This window comes from Biomphalaria glabrata, chromosome 1 (assembly GCF_947242115.1).
Source record: "Biomphalaria glabrata chromosome 1, xgBioGlab47.1, whole genome shotgun sequence".
Lineage (NCBI taxonomy): Eukaryota > Metazoa > Mollusca > Gastropoda > Planorbidae > Biomphalaria > Biomphalaria glabrata.
The window spans coordinates 48611475-48632233 of record NC_074711.1 but is presented as its reverse complement, the minus strand read 5'-3'; the positions used below and the strand labels follow the sequence as shown (position 1 = coordinate 48632233).

At 36.8% G+C, this 20759-nt stretch overlaps 1 protein-coding gene across 6 annotated transcripts in view; it reads left to right on the top strand.

Moving 5' to 3' along the window:
- The window catches only part of LOC106058916 (F-box/LRR-repeat protein 20-like), an 86432-nt gene that overhangs the window by 58701 nt on the left and 6972 nt on the right, over positions 1–20759 (top strand). For all 6 annotated transcript variants that reach the window (XM_013216428.2, XM_013216433.2, XM_013216430.2 and 3 more), the window contains 3 exons: positions 9089–9255; positions 13280–13482; positions 20528–20707. In XM_013216428.2, the coding sequence (XP_013071882.1) occupies positions 9089–9255; positions 13280–13482; positions 20528–20707 (550 nt within the window). The remainder of the gene's footprint in view (positions 1–9088; positions 9256–13279; positions 13483–20527; positions 20708–20759) is intronic.

The following is a 20759-nucleotide window of genomic DNA, read 5'->3' as shown; positions in this document are numbered from 1 at the left end:
TAAAGGAGCGAGGATTAATCGTTTTCACTCTACCGCTCTCTCATTTCCAGACAAAGTTTATGTAATTTCACATGAATTTATCATAATTATTTTAAGAAAGTTAGAATTCAAACGAAATTTTTAGTATAAGAGTCATGATTGAGAAGTTCTAAACTCAAATAATATGGAACATAGTCGCCTTTTCCCAACCTTTACTCAATCTGAAATTTTTCTAGTTAAATAAATTTGGGACTATAATTCACAATTTATACTTTAATTTTATTGAATATTATTTATCGAATAATTCTTTTTTCGGCGGCGATCCTCAAAGCCAAATCTAAATATGTGGGGTATCATATCTTCTCAAGGAACAAATCGGTTTTATTTGCAATGTATTAAGGGCCTATAAATTCATATTAGAATATTTTTCAAGTACAACATTATTCGAAAGGTCCTTTTTTAATAGTATGAAAAATGAGCTTTAGGTCAGGAGAATGCGTTTCTTCTATGAAGTATGCAAGAAAAGGTTTTTGGCGTCGGAACCCCACTTATGAATAATGAGCTGTAGTTGTCAGGAGAATGCGTTTCTGCAGTGAAGAAAACGCTTTTGACGAACTCCATTGATAAATAATGAGCTGTAGATGTCAGGAGAATGGGTTTCTGCATTGAAGAATGCAAGAAAACGCTTTTGGCGTCGGGGCTTCGCCCCGAATTCTTTTTATGAATAATGAGCTGTATATGTCAGGAGAATGCGTTTCTGCAGTGAAGAATGCAAGAAAACGCTTTTGGCGTCGGGGCTTCGCCCCGAATTCTTTTTATGAATAATAAGCTCTATATGTCAGGAGAATTCGTTTCTGCATTGAAGAATGCAAAAAATACGCTTTTGTCGACGGGGCTTCGCCCCGAACTCCATTGATAAATAATGAGCTGTAGATGTCAGGAGAATGCGTTTCTGCATTGAAAAATGCAAGAAAACGCTTTTGGCGTCGGGGCTTAGCCCCTAATTCTTTTTATGAATAATGAGCTGTAGATGTCAGGAGAATGCGTTTCTGCATTGAAGAATGAAAGAAAACGCTTTTGGCGTCGGGGCTTCGCCCCGAATTCTTTTTTGAATAATGAGCTGTATATGTCAGGAGAATGCGTTTCTTCAGTGAAAAAAGCAAGAAAACGCTTTTGGCGTCGGGGCTTCGCCCCGAATTCTTTTTATGAATAATGAGCTCTATATGTCAGGAGAATGCGTTTCTGCATTGAAGAATGCAAAAAATACGCTTTTGGCGACGGGGCTTCGCCCCGAACTCCATTGATAAATAATGAGCTGTAGATGTCAGGAGAATGCGTTTCCGCATTGAAGAATGCAAGAAAACGCTTTTGGCGTCGGGGCTTCGCCCCGAATTCTTTTTTGAATAATGAGCTGTATATGTCAGGAGAATGCGTTTCTTCAGTGAAAAAAGCAAGAAAACGCTTTTGGCGTCTGAGCTTTGCCCCGAAACCAACTATGGAACCTTATAGCGCTGCCCCAGTTGTTTTGTTTTTCGCCGAAGGTTGAGAAATGCTGCGCTTTTTATCTCATATATATATATATATATATATATATATATGCTGTACGCACGTTTATGCATAGGGTTAGGGTTTACTGGGCTTTAGGGTTAGGGTTTGGAAAAAAATCGCCCCCCCCACTCCAAAGTTCTGGATCCGCTAGTGCATTAGCTTCTTTCCAGTCCTTTGGTACTCTGCCCTGGTTAAGCGATGCCTGAAAGAGTATTTTGAACACTGGGGCTAGCTCATTGCTTAGTTCTTTGAGTAATCTAGCTGGAATACCATCAGGTCCAGACGCTTTATTTGGTTTGGTGTTGGCTAATAGTTTTTGGATTCCATTTTCTTCTACTACTATATCTTCTATGTTGTCCACTTGGTTCAAATTAAGTAATATGTATTTGTCTCCTGGGGCTGAGAATGCTGATGCAAAGTATTTGTTTAGGATGTTTGCTTTAATATATATATATATATATCCCTTTGATACTTCATGGCTCATTTTTCATTTATTCGCTACTTCTCTGATTTTTAGGGGGGGGGGGGATGACTTACGGCCATTAACTCACAGATTTTCTGGGGAAAGCTAAGTAAACCATAAAAGATAAATAGCTAAAATACTTCTTGAATTGAATGGCAATGTCATTGACTCCAAAGATTAAATATATTGCAGTGTTTCACATGACTATACAAACCCAGTTTTAACCTGCATATCATATCAAATACAGACAAAACCGTTTTCAGGGGTCTATTTAAGTTTTTGTCTTTTGTGCCTGTCTATAGCAAGGGCTTTCTTTATGCCTTAAATGTGTATTCCGCTGCCCTTGTGAGAGCTCTCCAAAATCCAATATTTTGTAAAATGTTTCTATATTTTTTGCTATTATTACTCCAATGTCAGCAAAGAATATTGTACAAATATTTTATGATTTTGTTTTATATCCTTTTCCTCATTTTAGTTCATTTACTTTCCTATGTTATTAATTTGAATAATGTTGTAGACCCTATGCATCCTCTTAGTATTAGAGCAGATTGTGTCTAAATTAAAAGTTTTTTTAACCATTATTTACATGTATTAGACTATAGGCCTTAAGGTGACAAAATTTATCATTTACAAGTATAAGACTAGGCCTTTAGGTGACAAAATGTATCATTTACAAGTATAATGTATTAGACTAGGCCTTTAGGTGACAAAATGTATCATTTACATGTATAATGTATTAGACTAGGCCTTTAGGTGACAAAATGTATCATTTACATGTATAATGTATTAGACTTGGCCTTTAGGTGACAAAATGTATCATTTACATGTATAATGTATTAGACTAGGCCTTTAGGTGACAAAATGTATCATTTAATTGTATTAGACTTGGCCTTTAGGTGACAAAATGTATCATTTAATTGTATTAGATTTGGCCTTTAGGTGACAAAATGTATCATTTAATTGTATTAGACTTGGCCTTTAGGTGACAAAATGTATCATTTACAAGTATTTTTATGTACAGTATGTCATGGATTAATAAAGCTGTGACCTTATTCTAGAAATTTCAGATCAACAGCAAATCACTTATTAATCATGTGTTAATTAATAATGAAACAATCGGATATTGAGGTCAAGTCAAAAGTCACTGACATCAGTTCTAGAAATAGGGAGAGAAAGAAGGTTCTTGAACAAATTAATAGAAAAAGTATAAATAGAGGAAGATAGTCAGGGAATTGGAATAGACTGTTAGTAGTAAGTCAAGTTTAAACTAATAAAGTGAGTTAAGTTGAAGCTATATTATTATGTGATATTATTAAGCGATATTATAAAGTGATATTATTAAGTAGGCCTAATATTATAAAGTGAGATTATTAAGTGATATTATTATGTGATATTTTTATTGTATTTAATTGCTTAATTGAAATTATGAGGATGTAAAGTATAGGTTTATTCAGTGTTGTGGATTTATGAAGGAATATCTATACATATATATCTATCTATATATATATAATTCTCTTCTTCCCTCAACAGTTTAAACGAGAAGTAACGGAAAGATCACTCTCTTATTTCTGCGGATAGTCCACAAGAAAACAAAAGGAGGAAGGGGGGGGGGGATAGAACAAGTGTTCACAAAATAGCAGGGCCGGACCGGTGTAACCAAGAAATATCACTCTTTTTTTTTTATTTCTACCTCACGTTTAAAAAAAAAAGGGGGGGGGGGAGTAATCTACTTTGTAGTAACTATCGAGGCGACAGACCACGCTCAAGAGCTTGGACACCATAGAAAGATCACTCTTTTATTTTGGCAACTCTGACGGAGGGAGTTATCCTAGGTAATTTAATAAAAAAAAAAAAAAAGAGGGGGGGGGGGAGTACTATTCATCCGTCACTAAATAGCAGAACCGACTTAACCATTGTAGAGCCCTATGCGAAACGGATTTCGCGGGGCCAAGTTTGGGTAGGGATACGGAAAAATGGTGAAAATTAAGAGTTTGAATTAGAAAATAAATTCGTCTTTGCATTTTATTCATTCTTTCTACGTACAGAAATTTACTTTACGTGCCTTGCGTGTAGCGAAGTCATACAGTAGCCTACATCATAAAAGTCCTATTTCCTACATAGATCACGCTCAATAGCCAGAATTACCAAATGTTCTAATCTATCTACGAGAATTGTTGATCTTAAGTAATTCTTCATTAGTTTGAGGCGCGAGAAGCTTCTTTCACTAGATTCCACAATTGTGGGTATTGCATAATGCCTTTTTTTTTTATCGCGCATAGGATTGGCGTTTTCGAATTGAATGACACCCCAAAATGACAAATTTCGTCTATATATTTCAGGAGATTTGTATGAGTTTTCAAAAGATTTTAATAATTTCCGGAAATGTCCATGACTTTTTTGTATATTTTGCAATTTTAGGAGATTTCCAGGACCTCTTGTTAAATCGACTGGAGGCCGCGGGAAATCTTGTTATAAGTTATAAGATGGTTTAATTTAATAATTCATACACCTAAAATTAGCGCGGGTCCTATAAAAGTGCGGGGCCCACTGCGGTCGCATAGGTTGCAGTGTCCTAAGATCGGCCCTGCAAAATAGCGCATATGCTACGCCGCCGGTCGACTAGTTGAATATAATTTTTTTTGACGACTCGCATATATTGCTTGTATGTGTGGCTAGTTTGGTGTCTAGGGGATGATTTTCGAATTTTCAATTTGCTGGGTCAACATAGATAAATCGGAAACGGGCACGCAGCAAACAGACAATGGAGAAAGTTACAAGAATTAAAATTTACAGTGGTATTTATTTACACAAATTGAAAAGAAAAAGGGGGTGGGGGTGCATCTGAATGAGAATGTTCATCATTCTTAGCACAAACGTTAGAGAATCTATCACTTTGTCTTTGCTTGAACTTAGTGTAGAGTCCTATTGACGTCATAGCTGGCTATGCTCTTTGGTGAAGGCTTGCAGCTGGAGGTGGTGCTCTAGCAGCTAAAGGGTCACCTGTGACTCAGTGTTTGCATTGGAGTGTCAATCCAAAGTCACTGGGTTCAGTTGTGGGCACAGTAGTGCGGGTGGCAGGCTACCATGGGCACAAAGAGTACTTCAGGCAGAGCTGATCCACCATGGGCAGTATTATCAATAAGAAGCAGCAAGTTGCAATTGTAGGCGTGATCATAGTATCTGTAGTGAGCAGTATCACATAGGCAGTTGTGGCAAGTACCAAATACTATCACGTAACAAGTACTAGTAGCAGGTAGTGCTAAGTAGTGGTAGGCAGACACCTAAGGGAGACACCAGGTATTCCAATAGGAAAATGAATAGATAGAATTGTGCACTTGTCTCTCAGCAAACTGGAGATTGTGGAGATTTTCAAATTAGGTGGATTTATAAAGATCCAGGAAATGATAGGCAAGGGGTGGGATGAGCGATTAAAGATTCTCTACCACATCTTAAGCGGATTATAAGTCACACCTAGAAATGTCAAGAGAAGTGTTGAAAAAGATTATCTTCTTGACCAAAGGAGAGGGGGGTAGGGGTAGAGAAAAGATCATAGAGAGGAATGAAACATGCCTGGAATTGAAGGGTGGGTTAGGTGTGCCTGGTAATGGCCAGACGCATGGCGCTCCTGACTAGCACCCGTACTAGCACTGTGTTTGTTTTTACCTGCTTCAGGGGAGATAAGTGAAGGGGTGCGATAATGGGGTCACCAATGTGATGGATTCAGTCGAGAAATGGGTGGGGTTCGGTGTTAAAACAGGATGTAGAAAAGGGAAATAATTTAAGTGAAATTAATCAATAATAATGAATGCGGTGGCTGAATGGTTAATCGCTAGGCTTCCAAACCTGGGGTCCTGGGTTCGAATCTCGGTGAAGACTGGGATTTTGAATTTCTGGATTTTTAGGGTGCCCCTTAGTCCACTCAGCTCTAATGGGTACCTCACTTTAGTTGGGGAAAGTAAAGGCAGTTGGTCGTTGTGCTGGCCTCATGACACCCTGATTGTTAACCATTGGCCAAAGAAACAGATAACCTTAACATCATCTGCCCTATAGATCATAAGGTCCTAAAGGGAAACATTAATTTTCTTTTATTATAAATAATACTAAATGCTGTGATTCACTTGAGTGACACTGGTCACTGTAAGCAAGCTTTTGACCTGTCACAATGTTTAAAGGAATATTTATTATTGAAGTGATAATATATATATATATATATTGAAATTTCTTCATTGTTTCATTAATTCATCTATCCCTGGCATATGTTTGTGTTTGTGTCTTTGGAATAAATATATAAGAAGTAAATAAGAATAGTATTATCAACACAATCCCAGAGTAAAAACAAAACATCCCATTGGCACAACTAATTGTCACACAGTACATGTATTGTTCACATCAGAGTGAAATTGACTTAGGCTAAATCACCACTTAGGAATGGCTCTATTCAAGAGCTTGTTGTTCCAGCTCAAACACATCACAAAATTTTTTGGTGCGGGTATACGACTTAACTCGTGACTTCCTAGCAGTGTCAATGCCAGGGCAGAGTGGTTTAAGCTTCGCTGATGAGTCGGGACTAGAAGTGTTAGCGTGGCGACCAGGGCTTCCAACCAGCTGGTTGCTGCCACGTTTCTGCTTCGTCGATCTACCGACGGGCAGAGAGAAGTATGGCTTGTTGACTACTCCCAGAGGAACATATTTGGAGCCTAGAATGAAGTCATACACTGGCGTGTCCATGACAACTGCATCAATGGTGCCATGCACGTACTTGTATTCTACGTGGACCCTGGCAATAGGAAGAACCTTTGGAGGAATCTCACGGTCAAGAGACTGTCATAGACAATTTATTTCCCATTTTTCAGCATGGCCATTCTTGGTGCTTGTTTTGTCACTGCCATTGACGGGTAAACATTCGATGTTCAATGATGGGGCAGCCCCCTTATCTCTTGAGTCAATTTGGTTGCACAGGATATTTACCACCTCGTCCATAGTTTTCTTCTCGAGTCTGGCACAGGTCTGTTCTTTGGGCTTGTTCCGTAACTTGCGAATTCCACGTATATCATTCAATATGTCACTGGCCTCTCCATCTCGTTCCGGGCTTGCACTAGTTCAACAGTTCAGGACTAACTTCACACACTGGGCTTGTTATCTTAGTGGACACTTTAGTTCGATGTACGGAATCAGTGTTGACTCGTACTCAGCGACGTATTGATGCTGAAGGCTACCAGTTTGAACATTACTCGCATTAATCGCATTTATTTTTCTAATTGGACATTAAGCTTTCCATGTCCAGAAATTTAGCATTGTAGAACTGGAAATAAATTGTCTATGACAGTTCAAAGTGTGTATACATTTTTTTGACGCACCCTGTATATATATATGTTGACCAGACAATTAGTGTCAACAAAATAATATGAAATTTCACAACAAAATAATGCAGAATTATATATGATGTGTATAAAAGTACCAGATTTTAGTAAGTAAAGGTCCTAATCAGTATTTTTTGTTGAGGTTTTCTTGAATATTAATAGATCTAAAAGTATGCCATCTTTGCAGAGAAACTCTAAAATTGTATCTCATTCTTCTTTTTCACCAATATTTAAAATGCATAACTTGCTGAAAAAAAAAAAGATTTTTAGATGTGGTGACCTCAATCAACGGTTAGGTATATGATTATGTGTGTGTTACATATTTGTGTTATAGCCTATTCAGGAATCTTGATTATCTGCAGCATCTCTCTTTGATCAAACCAGGGCATCTCTTGACGCAACATTGGCAAACTTAGGTGTGTCAGGATTAGTTAAGCTGGGGATCACTTTTCTTATCTATCCAATTGTTTGTTTCATCTCATTTGTTCCATCTGCCAATGTAAATACTGCCTTTGAACTCCGTGAACGATGGCTGAAGGCATGTGGAAACAAGGAAACGTTACAAGCATGCCTCCGAGAAGACATTTTGGAAGAAAAAGAATCCCGGGAAATGTGCCAGCCTCTTCAACAGACTATGTCGCAAATCTCCGAAAATGGATGGAGAAAACTCACGCTCTTGCCCGCAGGAACATCAAGATCAACAGTGACCAGGTGAAGACAAGGTACGACAAACGGGCCAATGCCTCTTGGTTTCAGGAGAACGATCTGGTGTGGCTTCAAAAAGACTGGGAAGGACCCTACCGAGTGATAAAAAGAATCAACGATGTTGTGTATCGAATACAGAAGAGCCCAAGGTTGAAACTGAAGGTCGTCCACATCGACAGACTCCACAAGTACTATGGTGAAGCTGGATCTGCCCGGGACGGACAGATCTAAGGAGGGGGCAGTGTTATAAACCTGGTGGTGGCACAGATGGGGGTAGTGGTGTGTGTGTGTAGTCAGCCAACGCAAATCGCCCCAGGCCAGCGCTAGACGAGCGGCCGAGACGAGTGTCAACATGATGGTTCGGGAAGGATCGACGTCGTAAACAGAGCTCAGGAGCGTCACGAGGGATGTAGTCATCATATAAATGAATACTTGCTATCTTTCTATGACTCTGTTATCACTTCTGTTATCCTTGCTATTATAATTTGAGAATTACTTTACTGAATATTTATTTTTACAACCCATTCTGTCGGTCTATTGGTCTGGTAAAGGTTTAAACATGGTTTTTCTCCCACACCCATTCTCTGATCAAGTTGAAACTTTGTACAATTATTCATGGCGTAGACCACGGGTGGCTAATCTGTGGAGCATTGGACAATTACAAGTGGCGCATTTCACCCAGAGAAAAAAAAAGCATGTCTGTAAAAATATTATAATAACCAATTTCCTTACGGATAATAAAGATTATTATTAGTAGTAGTAGTAATTTGTTTGAAATAATGCACAATCTATGTGTTTGGATTTTTAAAAATGCCTTTCCACGCCTTCATTTTGCTCTGTGTTCTTTGGTTCACTTTGCTTTCATAAACATTGAAATCAATAAATAGTATTGAATCTGACACATTTCATATGTCGACATTTTTGGGGGGAAGGCATTGAAATTCTGTACTCTCTTTTTCTTCAAAATATGTTTGTTTATTTTTATAACTATTTTATATCAGCTGTACTATATACAAGGTTTTTATGTTGTCAGGTGTAGAAGATGATCATATGACTAGTGTTCCTTGGGAGACTTCAGCTATACATGAATTAGACTTGACTTCAACGGAGCTCTCAGCCCAGTGTCTTGAAAATATCTTGCTTCGAATGCCAGGGTTTACATATCTGGGACTGGGATATTGTGAATTTTTCAATGACAAGGTATAACAAAAGTAAATGTATAATTACTCAATATTTATTACTCATTGAGTCATTATAATAATTAATTATGAAATAAGACTTCCTATGATAATCAGTTGCACATAGCCTAGAGACAGGAAATACCGGTAATTGAAAAATAATTAACATATAATTGCATATCTATAGATATATTTTAAAAACATTTACAGGGAGCACTTTTGTTATGCCTTCCATCTAAAGTTAATGTTCATCTTCCATATAAAGTGTCAAACCATAAGCATTATCTCTGTACTGCTACATTAGCATTAAACAGACTGCATTATTTATTATGTAAAAGTAAAGTTCCCCTTTCAGATCTTACGATCTATGGGGCAGATGATGTAAAGGTCATCTGTTACTGTGACCAACTGTTAACAAGGTTGTTGTGTGGTCAGCACAACAACCAAAGGCCTTTACTTTTCCCCAACTAATGTCAGGTACCCATCAGAGCTGGGTGGACTCAGAGGTGCCCAATTACTGAAATAAAAAATCCCAGTATTCACCAGGATTTGAACTCGGGGACCCCCAGTTCAGAAGCCAAGCGATTTACTGCTCAGCCACTGAGCCTCGTATTGTAATCTTGCCATATTGTGGCCATTATGGAATGTATCCATCTTTGTAAGAATAGTTCTAGTAGATTTAGATAGTAGATTTAAATGCTTTTAAAACTATCTCGGGCATCAATTTACTCTGACTGGTAAAGAGAATAAGGTGGTTAAGAGTTTTTGGTTTCCTTTTTCCTGTATATCTATATCTTCTATGTTTTTTAATTGGTTTTAATGAAGTAATATGTCTTTGTCTCCTGGAGCTAAGAATGCTGTTGCAAAGTATTTTTTTAGAATATTTTCTTTACTTTCATTATTATTTGCTCAATTATCTTCTCGTTTTAGTAGGGATAATCCTGTTGTTTCCATTTTACTTGATTTAATGTAAAAAAGTAAAGTTCTCCTTTCATACCTTGTGGTCTATAGGGCAGATGATGGAAAGGTCATCTGTTTCTGCAGCCTATGGTTAATGAGGGTGACGTCTGGCCAGCACAATGACCAACTGCCTTTACTTTTCCCAAACTAATGTCAGGTACCCATTAGATCTGGGTGGACTCAGAGGCGCCCGAAGTTCACGAAATAAAAAATTCTCTTCTTCAAACCCCAGTTCAGAAGCCAAGCTCTTTACTGCTCAGCCACTACGACCCCTTGATTTAATGTATGACCATAGGTTCTATTGTTATCCTTATAGATGACATGGTTTAAGTCTGCACTCTGTTTTGGGTTAGATGTTTCATTTAAAGATACTTTTTATGGACTATATTTGTGTCCTTAAATGTTTGAATAGGTTTTGTTTTGTTTGCAGAGTTTCTTTAAATTGGTAATAAACCAGCATTTATTTATTTTGTTTGATGTACATATAGTTGGCATTAAATTGCTCATGCTTTAAGATGGCTTTTAATGCAATTTTATATGTTGGTGAATGTATTTTTCTTCTTGAAATTGTGACAGGTTTTCGCGTGTGATGTGCGTTTGGCTTGCTTAATGTCTAGGGGATGATTATTTTTAAAGTTATCACACACTGACCTATCAGCATATAAATCGGGAGCAGGCACGAAACGAGACAAGCAATGAAAAAGAGATACAAAGTTAAAAATTGAAGAATATTTATTTACATAAATATTTACATGGAAGAATAAAAAGGGAGAGGGTTTGCATCTATCTCTAATCAATACTATATTTAATCATCACCCTTGCACTTAATAAGAGAGTATGTCACTTTTGTCCTCTGAACTTAGCTGGTTGTCCTGCTTGGGTCGCAGCTGGCTGTGTCCTAGCTTGAGGTTCTGCAGCTGGAGGTGGCGCTCTAGCGGGTAGAGGGACGCTGGTGATACAGTTTGTGTGGAGTCTCAATCCAAAGTTCTGATATCTGTAGTGGGCACAGTAGGGCGGGTGGCCGGCTACTGTGGGCACACATGTACTGTGGGCAGAGCTGATCTGCCGTGGGCAGCGTGGTTAACAGGATAAGTCCAGTGAGATGTGGAGATCTGGCGGAGCTATGACGTCTCACACAGACACGTGGTCTATAGGGACGTCGTACCTAATAAGTTGACAGGTGGGCAGTCGAATAGGCAGGCGAGTAGAGCCGATAGCGCCAAGTAGTAGAGCCAAATAGGCAGGTAGGCCAATAGGCAGGTAAATAGTAGAGCCAAATAGGCAATGGAATAGGTGGACAAGTGGCTGTCAATAATGCTGAATAAATAGGCAGACACCTGAGAGAGGCTGCGGATAAACAAAGATAAGTTAAGACATGTCTCTCATGCATCTTGTCGATGCCCTCGACTGAGGTGCATTCGTCAGATTAGAAAATTGCTTTTGAGCACAATGGGGAGATGATGACAAATGGGATTTGGAAAATAGATGGCTGATAGTAGCAATATAAAAATGTACATAAAAGGGGAAATAATAATCTCAAATAAACAACACAAGTGGAAAGAGAAAGGGGGGGGGGACGCTGGTCAGCGACCATGACGCTATTGTTTACATATGGCCGTCGGCCATAAACAAAGGAGCAAGCTTGAAAGGGGAGAGCGTCCGTTCAAGGGGTGCAACTCTCGTCAAAGTAGGATGACTAAAGGGGAGACAAGTCATATCTCTTTTCTAGTCGCAGTCTTAGTGCGCTAGTAAAATTATCAAGGCGGTCAGCTGAGATAAAGGGAATAAAATAAGATATACATGGTTGCATCAACAATCAATTGAGCAATGTAGCATTAATAGATTAATGCTATACATAAATATATATATTTACACATATGCCATGTTTATGTTTTCTACTTACGACAGTGAGAAATACACAATGCACTAATTAAACATAATGAAATAATAAAATACACATGATAATATCCAGTGAGAATATACACAAAATAATTAAGATGGAACTGTGATTAAGTTCGGCTTACCACCAGGTATTCCTCTAAGAGTAAGAATGTATGAAATAGTCCAGAGTCGATTGCCAGCGAGAATGAGAAGTGAGAGAGTGAATGTCCCGCCTTAGTCTACCTTATAAAGGTCCGGAAGAGGTGGGCGGAAACTGGAAATTCCCTAGGCTGAGGATTATCTCTCACGTGGGTAAAGCCCGATGAAAGTTGCACCTTGGAAGGGTCAAGAGGCGTGGTGACACGAATAATCTCCTTGATCAAAGAGAGACGTGGGTGGGGTGGAAGAAATAATGAAGCGTGTTCCATCAAAGGTGGTTTCGATGTGAAAGTCGGACATCTGGCGCATACGACCTAAGTAAGTGACTGTTTGTTTGATCTTTCCCCCTGTCAAGGGGACATAAACAAGAAGCATTGCTATCGCCAAGGTGGTGGACTAAGTCTAGCGAGAAGAGGAAAAGGGTAGGGGTTGGTAGGAAAATAGGGACTAAAAAGGAGAAATAATTAAAATAAAATAAATAAATAATAATAATTAATGCTGTGATAAAATTGAGTGACTCTGACAGCAAGCTTTTGACTTGTCGCAGAAATGATTGTTGTAGTTAAATGCAGCTTGACGTAATTAAGTTAGGTTGCATTTATTCCAGACTAAGGTTTTTTTTTTTTGGTTCTTTGTTGATTACTGCTTTCTTTAGACAATTTTATTTTTAAACCACAATTTGGTCAAATGTGTCCAAGTCTCTTATTTAGGACTAGATCTAAGGTGTTATTTAATCTAGTTGTTTTTTTAACAATTTTTCTCTAAACTGTTTGTGTGTGTTATGTTTCTAATAATAGTTCATTTATAACCTTACAGGTTTAATAACAAAAATGATTATAATAGAAAGTTTTTCCTTCCAAATCATATTGATTTTGTTATGTTAATTAATTAAATATTACATTGTTTTAGATCAGATGTTCTAATCAATCTTTGAGTGACTCTTACAAAGAGAGTTCTAATAAGTTTTTTTTTGTTTGTTTTTTTTTTTATTTGCTAATTGTAAGTTTTTTAAAATGTTCATTCTTTATTTCATTTTAAATCTTCAGATTTTGGAAAAGCTGATGGAAAAAAATAAATTTAGTCGTCTTCATGCTCTGGATATTAGTCATACTCATGCCCTAAGTGAGAATGCTATCTACCAGTTAATACAAACACATGGCCAAAATCTTCGAGGTCTTATGTTAGCTGGAAAGCCAAAACTGACAGAGAATTTTTGGCTCAATGCTATACCTTATCTAAAGAATATCAGGTTTGTGATAAGTAAAATTTAGTGTTTTTTTTTATTATTATTAAAATCAAAACCATACTTGAAAAAAACTACTTAACTAAGAAGTTAATTATAGTATTTTATAGATATAATTTTATTTAGTATTTATTGTTATTGGTTATTTAATTCTGCAACTTTTAAACATAATAATATGTTTAATCAATTCACATTGACATTGTGATTGTCAGTAGACCAGGGTCAAATATAAAGATAATATAGATAAACACACTTAGATTACATTATTAGTTAATTACTATTACCCTATATAATAAAGACCATACTAAGCTCATATATCTAGTAGTCTAGGCATAGCTTCCACTAAATATATCTACAATTTATAACTTGATGTAGACCGAGATTGGATCGGATCAATCCACTCCAGATCTGAAGCTAAAATTCATGAGCCATCAATTTCTCTGGCTATTTATTTTAATATTTACTATAAGTAATGCACAACCCTAAATAAAAAAAAATTTAACCTTAACTCAATAGTAGTATGCCTTTGTTTATGGTTTTAGTTTAATGCAGTAGGATTGTTTTTCTTTTAATTTCATTTATGAAGAGCTCATTTAGAACAAGAGTAAGAGCATGGTGACTTTTTTGGGGTGAAAAACCAGAAGTGTAAAACAATTATTTTATTTTTATTTTTTAAAAATATTGTGCAAATACTGAAGTGTATAAGGCTTTCCCAGGAAATTGAGTGTTTTTTAAGCCTGTTTTTATTGTAACAATATTAAAAGTATATATTTTTTTTTAAACTAAACATATTTTTCTATATTTTAAGGTTTTTCATTTATTTATTTTTTTCCATTAAATTTTTTTTTAGACAGATTTGTTTAAAATTCAATGTTATTGCTCTTTGCTTTTGAAATAGAGTTGTTGTTGTTTTTTTCTAAAGGCGCTATTGAATCAATAATAAGTCATTAACAATCACCGAAACCATAGATCTGTGCAGTATCAAAAATAATTTTAAATGCTATCCATAGCAGGCATGTCAAAAATTGCATTCGCAGGCCGCACACAGCCTATGGCCACTTTTCGTGCAGCACGCTTGGCCACCTCAAGAATTATCAAAATAATGTTGAATTATTAAACGTTTAACATTCACCACTAATTTTCAGGTAAAATATTAGCTGCAAAAAAAAAAAAAAAAAAAACTAAATCGTACAATCATCTTTGTTGAACTTATTTAATATTCTTTAATGATCAGATTTTTTAAAACAAATAAGTTTTTGAAAATTAATTTTAAATTAAATTAGATGTGGTCATTTCGTTTATTTATTAACCTTGAATTCTCTTGCGTGAACAATTAAAAAAATAAAATTTCTCATTTTGAATTCCTTTCATTGGCTCTCGATGAGTCAACTGATGTAATGGGTGTGGCACAGTTGGCTATATTCATAAGGACCTGTGACAGGAATTTTGAGATACATGAGGAACTACTTGAGCTATGCTATATGCATAACACCACAACAAGCAAGGCTCATTTTAAGAAATTACAGGAGGTGATATTACAATACAATTTACCTTGGGCAAAGCTAGCTAGTATAGCAATGTATGGCGCACCAACCATGATAGGAGTTAGAAATAATGTTGGTGCAAAGCTGATTGCAAAAGTAAGAGAGACTGATGTTAATATTTGCTCTTTTTCATTGCATCATTCACCAAGAAGCATTATGCGCAAAAAAAATTACAGTTCCAACATGTGCTAGGACCAGTTCCATCCGCTATCAATTTTATTTATACCCATGGCTTAAATCATTGTCAATTTTCAATGTTTCTGGATGACATTGGACACGAATTTGATTGTGTTCCCTACTACACAGAAGTCCGCTGGCTCTCTTGTCATAAAGTATTGAAGAGATTTTTTGCACTGGGTGAGGAAATTGTATTGTTTCTGAACATGAAAGGTGAACCTGTTGAACATTGCAAATTGACGAATGGGTTCAAGATATGGCATTTGCTGTTGAATTTGAAACTTCAAGGTAAAGACAAAACTGTCACAACTGCGTGTGATGATCTGAAGTGCTTTCAAGCAAGGTTACAACTGTAGATAAACCAAATATCAAGAGAAAACCTTGTTCACTTCTCAGTTCCCTGACTAAATAGCGCGGACAAAATAGCGTGGATAAAATAATAACAAAATTGCACTGAAAAATATTTTTTTCAGTCATTTTGCAAAAACTACTTTAGATATCGTAAGACATTAATATAAGGCAATATTTTAAGTAGCCCTCGAAAGGGGAAAAGACGCTATTAGTTTTGTTTGAAATGTCCGTCCGTCCCATTTAGATTTTGTAAACTATAAAAGATAGTGAAAATCCAACATTATAATTTTGCAATGGCTACTTTTTTTCTTTTCTGAAAGCAAATCTAATTTTTTAAATCACTTATGCAAGCATTTTTATGAAAAAAATACACCACTTTTACAACTATCCACTATTAATAGTAACAAACTCGGGAGGCTCCTTAGTAGGGGAGATGGCATTTTACCATATTTTTTAACACCTTTATGCAAACGGTTTTAGATTTTTTGTCAAAAAAAAAATTTTTTTTTTTACATTTGTATTGCTAAGTTAAGTAAGTTCTGTTATACTAACTACTACAGTTACACAAAAAAAAAAAATTTTTAAGAGATGAATCTGGCACTCCAGGCGCATGGACCAGAATGCATGGCCAAAGGCTGAGTACACCGGGAACCTCCACCATTTTCCTATGTTGTACCAAGCTAACCGTGCAGGACTTGCCATTAGTGTAGCGATCCCTTGAGGAACGCCACATGGATTATCGAAGGTGATGAGGAAGCTCTCTTTCAACTCTGCACCGTGCAATGGGAAAGCTCTCGCATTCCCTTGGACACTACCACAGGAGTTTTGTTTTGCTATTCATTTCGCCTAATCACTTCTTCAAATGATCGTTTCCACCCGAGTGCCACGTTGAGGCAGAATAGCGTACTGGGACTGCAATGACCTGAAAATACAATCAACAGTGAACTAAAGGATATTTTTTTTTTTAATGCAGGAAATAATTTAGGTATCTTTAAATATAAATATGCAAAGATTTTAATAAGCTAAAATGAATAATTTCTAAATATATCATTTATTTATATTCCAAAAGTGCACTTCAACAACACGCTTGTCAGATTTACACACACACACACATGCACAAACTTTCACAAAGTCAAATTGTATGCAATGTCACATAGAAATTCTTTAAGTGGCATTGGAAATATAGCTGCAAGACTGTAAGTATGAGGTACTTTATCTTGCTTGCAGCTTTACTTCCAGTATTGTACCTCAGAATCTTGTTCTCAGTGTTCTCGGTTCTCTGTAGAAGTGAGAGATTAAATTTGAAATTGGGGTGATGACCATCAATAGACTGCTGAATTGCATGGTGCCATCCCTCCACTGAATTGTTTGTTCATGGTAGATTGTTCTGTGCTCGATTTCTAACATTTCATAATGCTATCAGAAATCTTTGATTCTCTGGTGACAAATATAATTGTCCTCCCAATAGTCATACAAACTCCCTACAAAATCTGGCAGAGCATCATTTAGTTCTTCGAAGGCAGTATTTAACTAATCCTTACACATGTGTCATACACACATCATCTTATACCTACTCCTTGAACCACATCTTAAAACAATTGTTATGCATTTTAGACATTGGGGAAAAAGGAAAATAAGATAAAATTTTAAAGTACTCTCTTTTTCTGCAAACATATCATATTTATACATATCTATTACATATCTATTAATATTGAAGAAGACAGAGGCCTAAATGAAAATGCTGCCCAGCACCTTCACTTACTAAAAGCCAGTACTTTTATACACATCAAATGTAAGTGTTGGGTCACTCACTTCTCAATGTGTCAGTAACTAAAAAGATAAAATACAGTTTCAACATTTGATATATATGTCCTACGCCTGTAATTGTTATTAGATAATATGACCTTTTTTGTGACTTCGTTTCATACGAGCAAAAATTCATTGTTTGTATCTCCATTTTCATTTGCTCCTGAAAATGCTGCTGATAATGTGCCACTAGAGCTGATAGAATTGCTGTCAGGTTCTTTGTTGAAAGTATATAGAAGTGGATGTGCCACAATTTTACAGTTATTTACCTTAACGGTACGTTGAATTGCGGAAATTTACAACAAGAATTCTTGCTATGTTTGCAAGCATTTATCTCTGTGAGCAGTTCTTTTCCATAATGAAAGCTACAAAACATCTCACCATTCCAGATTATCTGATCAAAATTTTTCATCAGTGATGTCAGTGTCAGGGGTGAAGCAAAGAGTACAGCAAAAAATGAAGCATGTCTAGAAGCGCGGGTTGTATGGTAGGTTTGCTCGATAGTGTCCAGGTGGGGTTGTAGACACCTGGCGCCCATGACCAGCACCCATACTAGGACCATGTTTGTCTTAACCTGCATTAGATAAGCGAAGGGGCACCACAATGTGGATTCAGGCACGCGAGGAGAGAAAATGAGGGGTTTGGTGATACAATTGGACGTAGAAATGGAGAAAATCTGAGTGAAGTTAATAAATAATAATTATTGCTTAATGATTAACTGGAGGTTCCGCAAGGTTATAAATGCCAGAAGTGGTAATGGTCTTAAGCCCATCATTACCTATAAAATGCTTCCAATGGCACGCGTCTCAAATAGCCTCTGACAACCAATCCAACTCCTAACCTTCATGTCAGATACTGAGCCTGGTGGAAACGTTACCACCAACAGGAGAAGGGGCAAAGGCTAACAACTGCCGCCTAAACCAGTAAGCTTCGGGCAAGAGGGTCTCATTAGCCTTGGTTGGCTACCCATCTAAGAGAAGGAAAACTCACTCTGAATCCACACATCCGCTGCCTTGCGGCTATACCCAAACAAGGGAAAAATCAGTAGCTGGTGACCCCTAGGCAGATTGTGGCACACATGCTACAGCCTGGGAGAGCATGAGATGCTACTGATCCCAAACTGTATCAGATTTCCCGTTCCTTTGGTCACATCAGCTGCATGGAAAGGAGGGAACTGCTGTGTGGGCGACATTGTTCCGACCATAAACAATGCCCAGGCTTTCATCTCACTTATTCAAAGCCCTAACCCCAAAAACTTGATTCAGACCAAATAACATCTGACCATAGGGATGTCCCCTTCATCTGGATCCCTCTCATGTGGGCATAGAGAGAAAGAAATGGCAGACAGAGAAGCAAAGAGAGCCCTAAATCTCTCCAGATACGAGGATATTAGAGGCCAATATTTTAGAGCACACAACTTAAAACCACTGTTTGACAATGTCGACCCTGGAAAAGTACTTGGCTTTATCCGGGAGGTGGGGTTGACTACGATGGTTTGATTTCTGATAGAGCAAAGAAATAGTGAAAATATAATATTCACGGCAGATTTTTATTAAATTAATAATTTTTTACTATGTTTACTATGTGAAATAGACGTGAATAGACCTTTTTTAAATGATTTAACTGTATAAAATTTAGCTCTTGAAATATGAAGGGAGAATGACCCTTATGGGCACGACATGGTCTAAATTGTGCCGATGTGCCAAAAACCCAAAATATCAAATATCAACACTCCAGCTTCACCTTTGGCGTCAGCTAAACACGGAAAGTGGCAGTCACCTGTCAAATACTCAATTGACGTAGAGCAGAGCACAAGGGGCCACTTTCGTCGGTGGGAGAGATCCTAGGATTCCAATGGACATCTACCGCCTGCTTTAAGCTGGGCAGCCCCCAGTCAATAAGGTGCTGTCCCATCATGTTTGCCGGATGGAGGACAATCGCATCCCGAAGTCATTCTCTATGGGCAACTCACGTCTGGCTCAAGAAAAACTGGTCGCCCCCACCTCCGTTACATGGATGTAATAAAACAGGACCTCAAATCAGTGAACATTGATATTGACCATTGGGAAGACTTAGCCCTACACTGCACTAGTTGGAGAGAGATGGTGACCAAGAAAGCTATGGACTGAGAAAAAACATGGGCCTCTGCTCTGGAAAAAAAAGTGTGCCATGTGAAAAATGGCCAGCTGCTCTACCACCAAAGTGAAAGCCACCTTAACCTGCGATATTTGTGAATGGGAGTGTCTCTCCAAAATAGCTACATAAAAAAGTTTTCAAGATGAACCATAGTCGCTCAACGACTGAAGGAGGCCAATAAAAAAAAATAAACTTGTGACACTGTAGGCAAGCTTTTGACATGTCACACCAAGTTGGAAACAAAGGAGATATAAATATACAATATAAAGAGAAGCAAAAAACTATTAGCTAATATAAAACTCAATCATCAGGACCTGAAGGTATTCCAGCAAGATTATTAAAAGAATGAAGCAACTAGCTTTTCAGGCATCATTTAAATCTCTAGGTAGAATGCCAAAAGACTAGAAAGAAACAAATGTCACTTCCCTATTTAAAAAAGGAGATGAATAAAAGCCAGGAAATTACAGACCAGTATCACTCAAAAATATTGGTATCTTGAACAAGGGAAAGAAATCATAAGTTGAATTAGTCTCCTTGAGGACTCTTGAGCCGAGTGAACATTTTTATTATGCATTTAAAAGAAACGATCATGTAAATACTCACCAAGTTACCCCCTTCTACCCACCCCCTTTCACAATTGGTCCAGACAAGTGATAGAATCATAGTGCATTCAGAAAGGCTAGAAAAGCTAAACAAAACAATTGGTAAAAATATTTCTAATCACACAGATGTATTATGTAAAAACAATCATGCATATAATTTACTTGAATTATCATAACTAATTGATACAATTAGACTTAATATAAGCTTTGTTTTTTTTTTTAAAGTATTTTTTGTATTTTTCTTGTTTTAAATTATAATCTTATTATTGAGGTATCCTAGTATTTCACTTAATAAGCTACTTTTCTTTTTTTTTATTAAAATTATTATTGCATTACATTCATTCATTTCTACAGTTCTTTGATATTTATGATTAGTTTAAAGCTGAACATTCCTAATAAAAGCAGTTTTTAAATCTTATTATTTTTTTTTTTAAGGATCTGTGTTTTAGGTACAGCAAATGGATGGTTTTTAAAAATGCAGTCTCGAATTCATGTGGATCAGATAATTGAAGCTTTTGCACAGAACTGTCCAAGGTTGGAGAGATGTGAGATCCAATGGGATCCTGACACTATTCGTTTTAGTGACAAGAGTAATAAATTTATTGATCATATAAGGTATGACAATTTTGTCAAAAATTAAATTGCTCTAATTATGCATCAGTTTTTG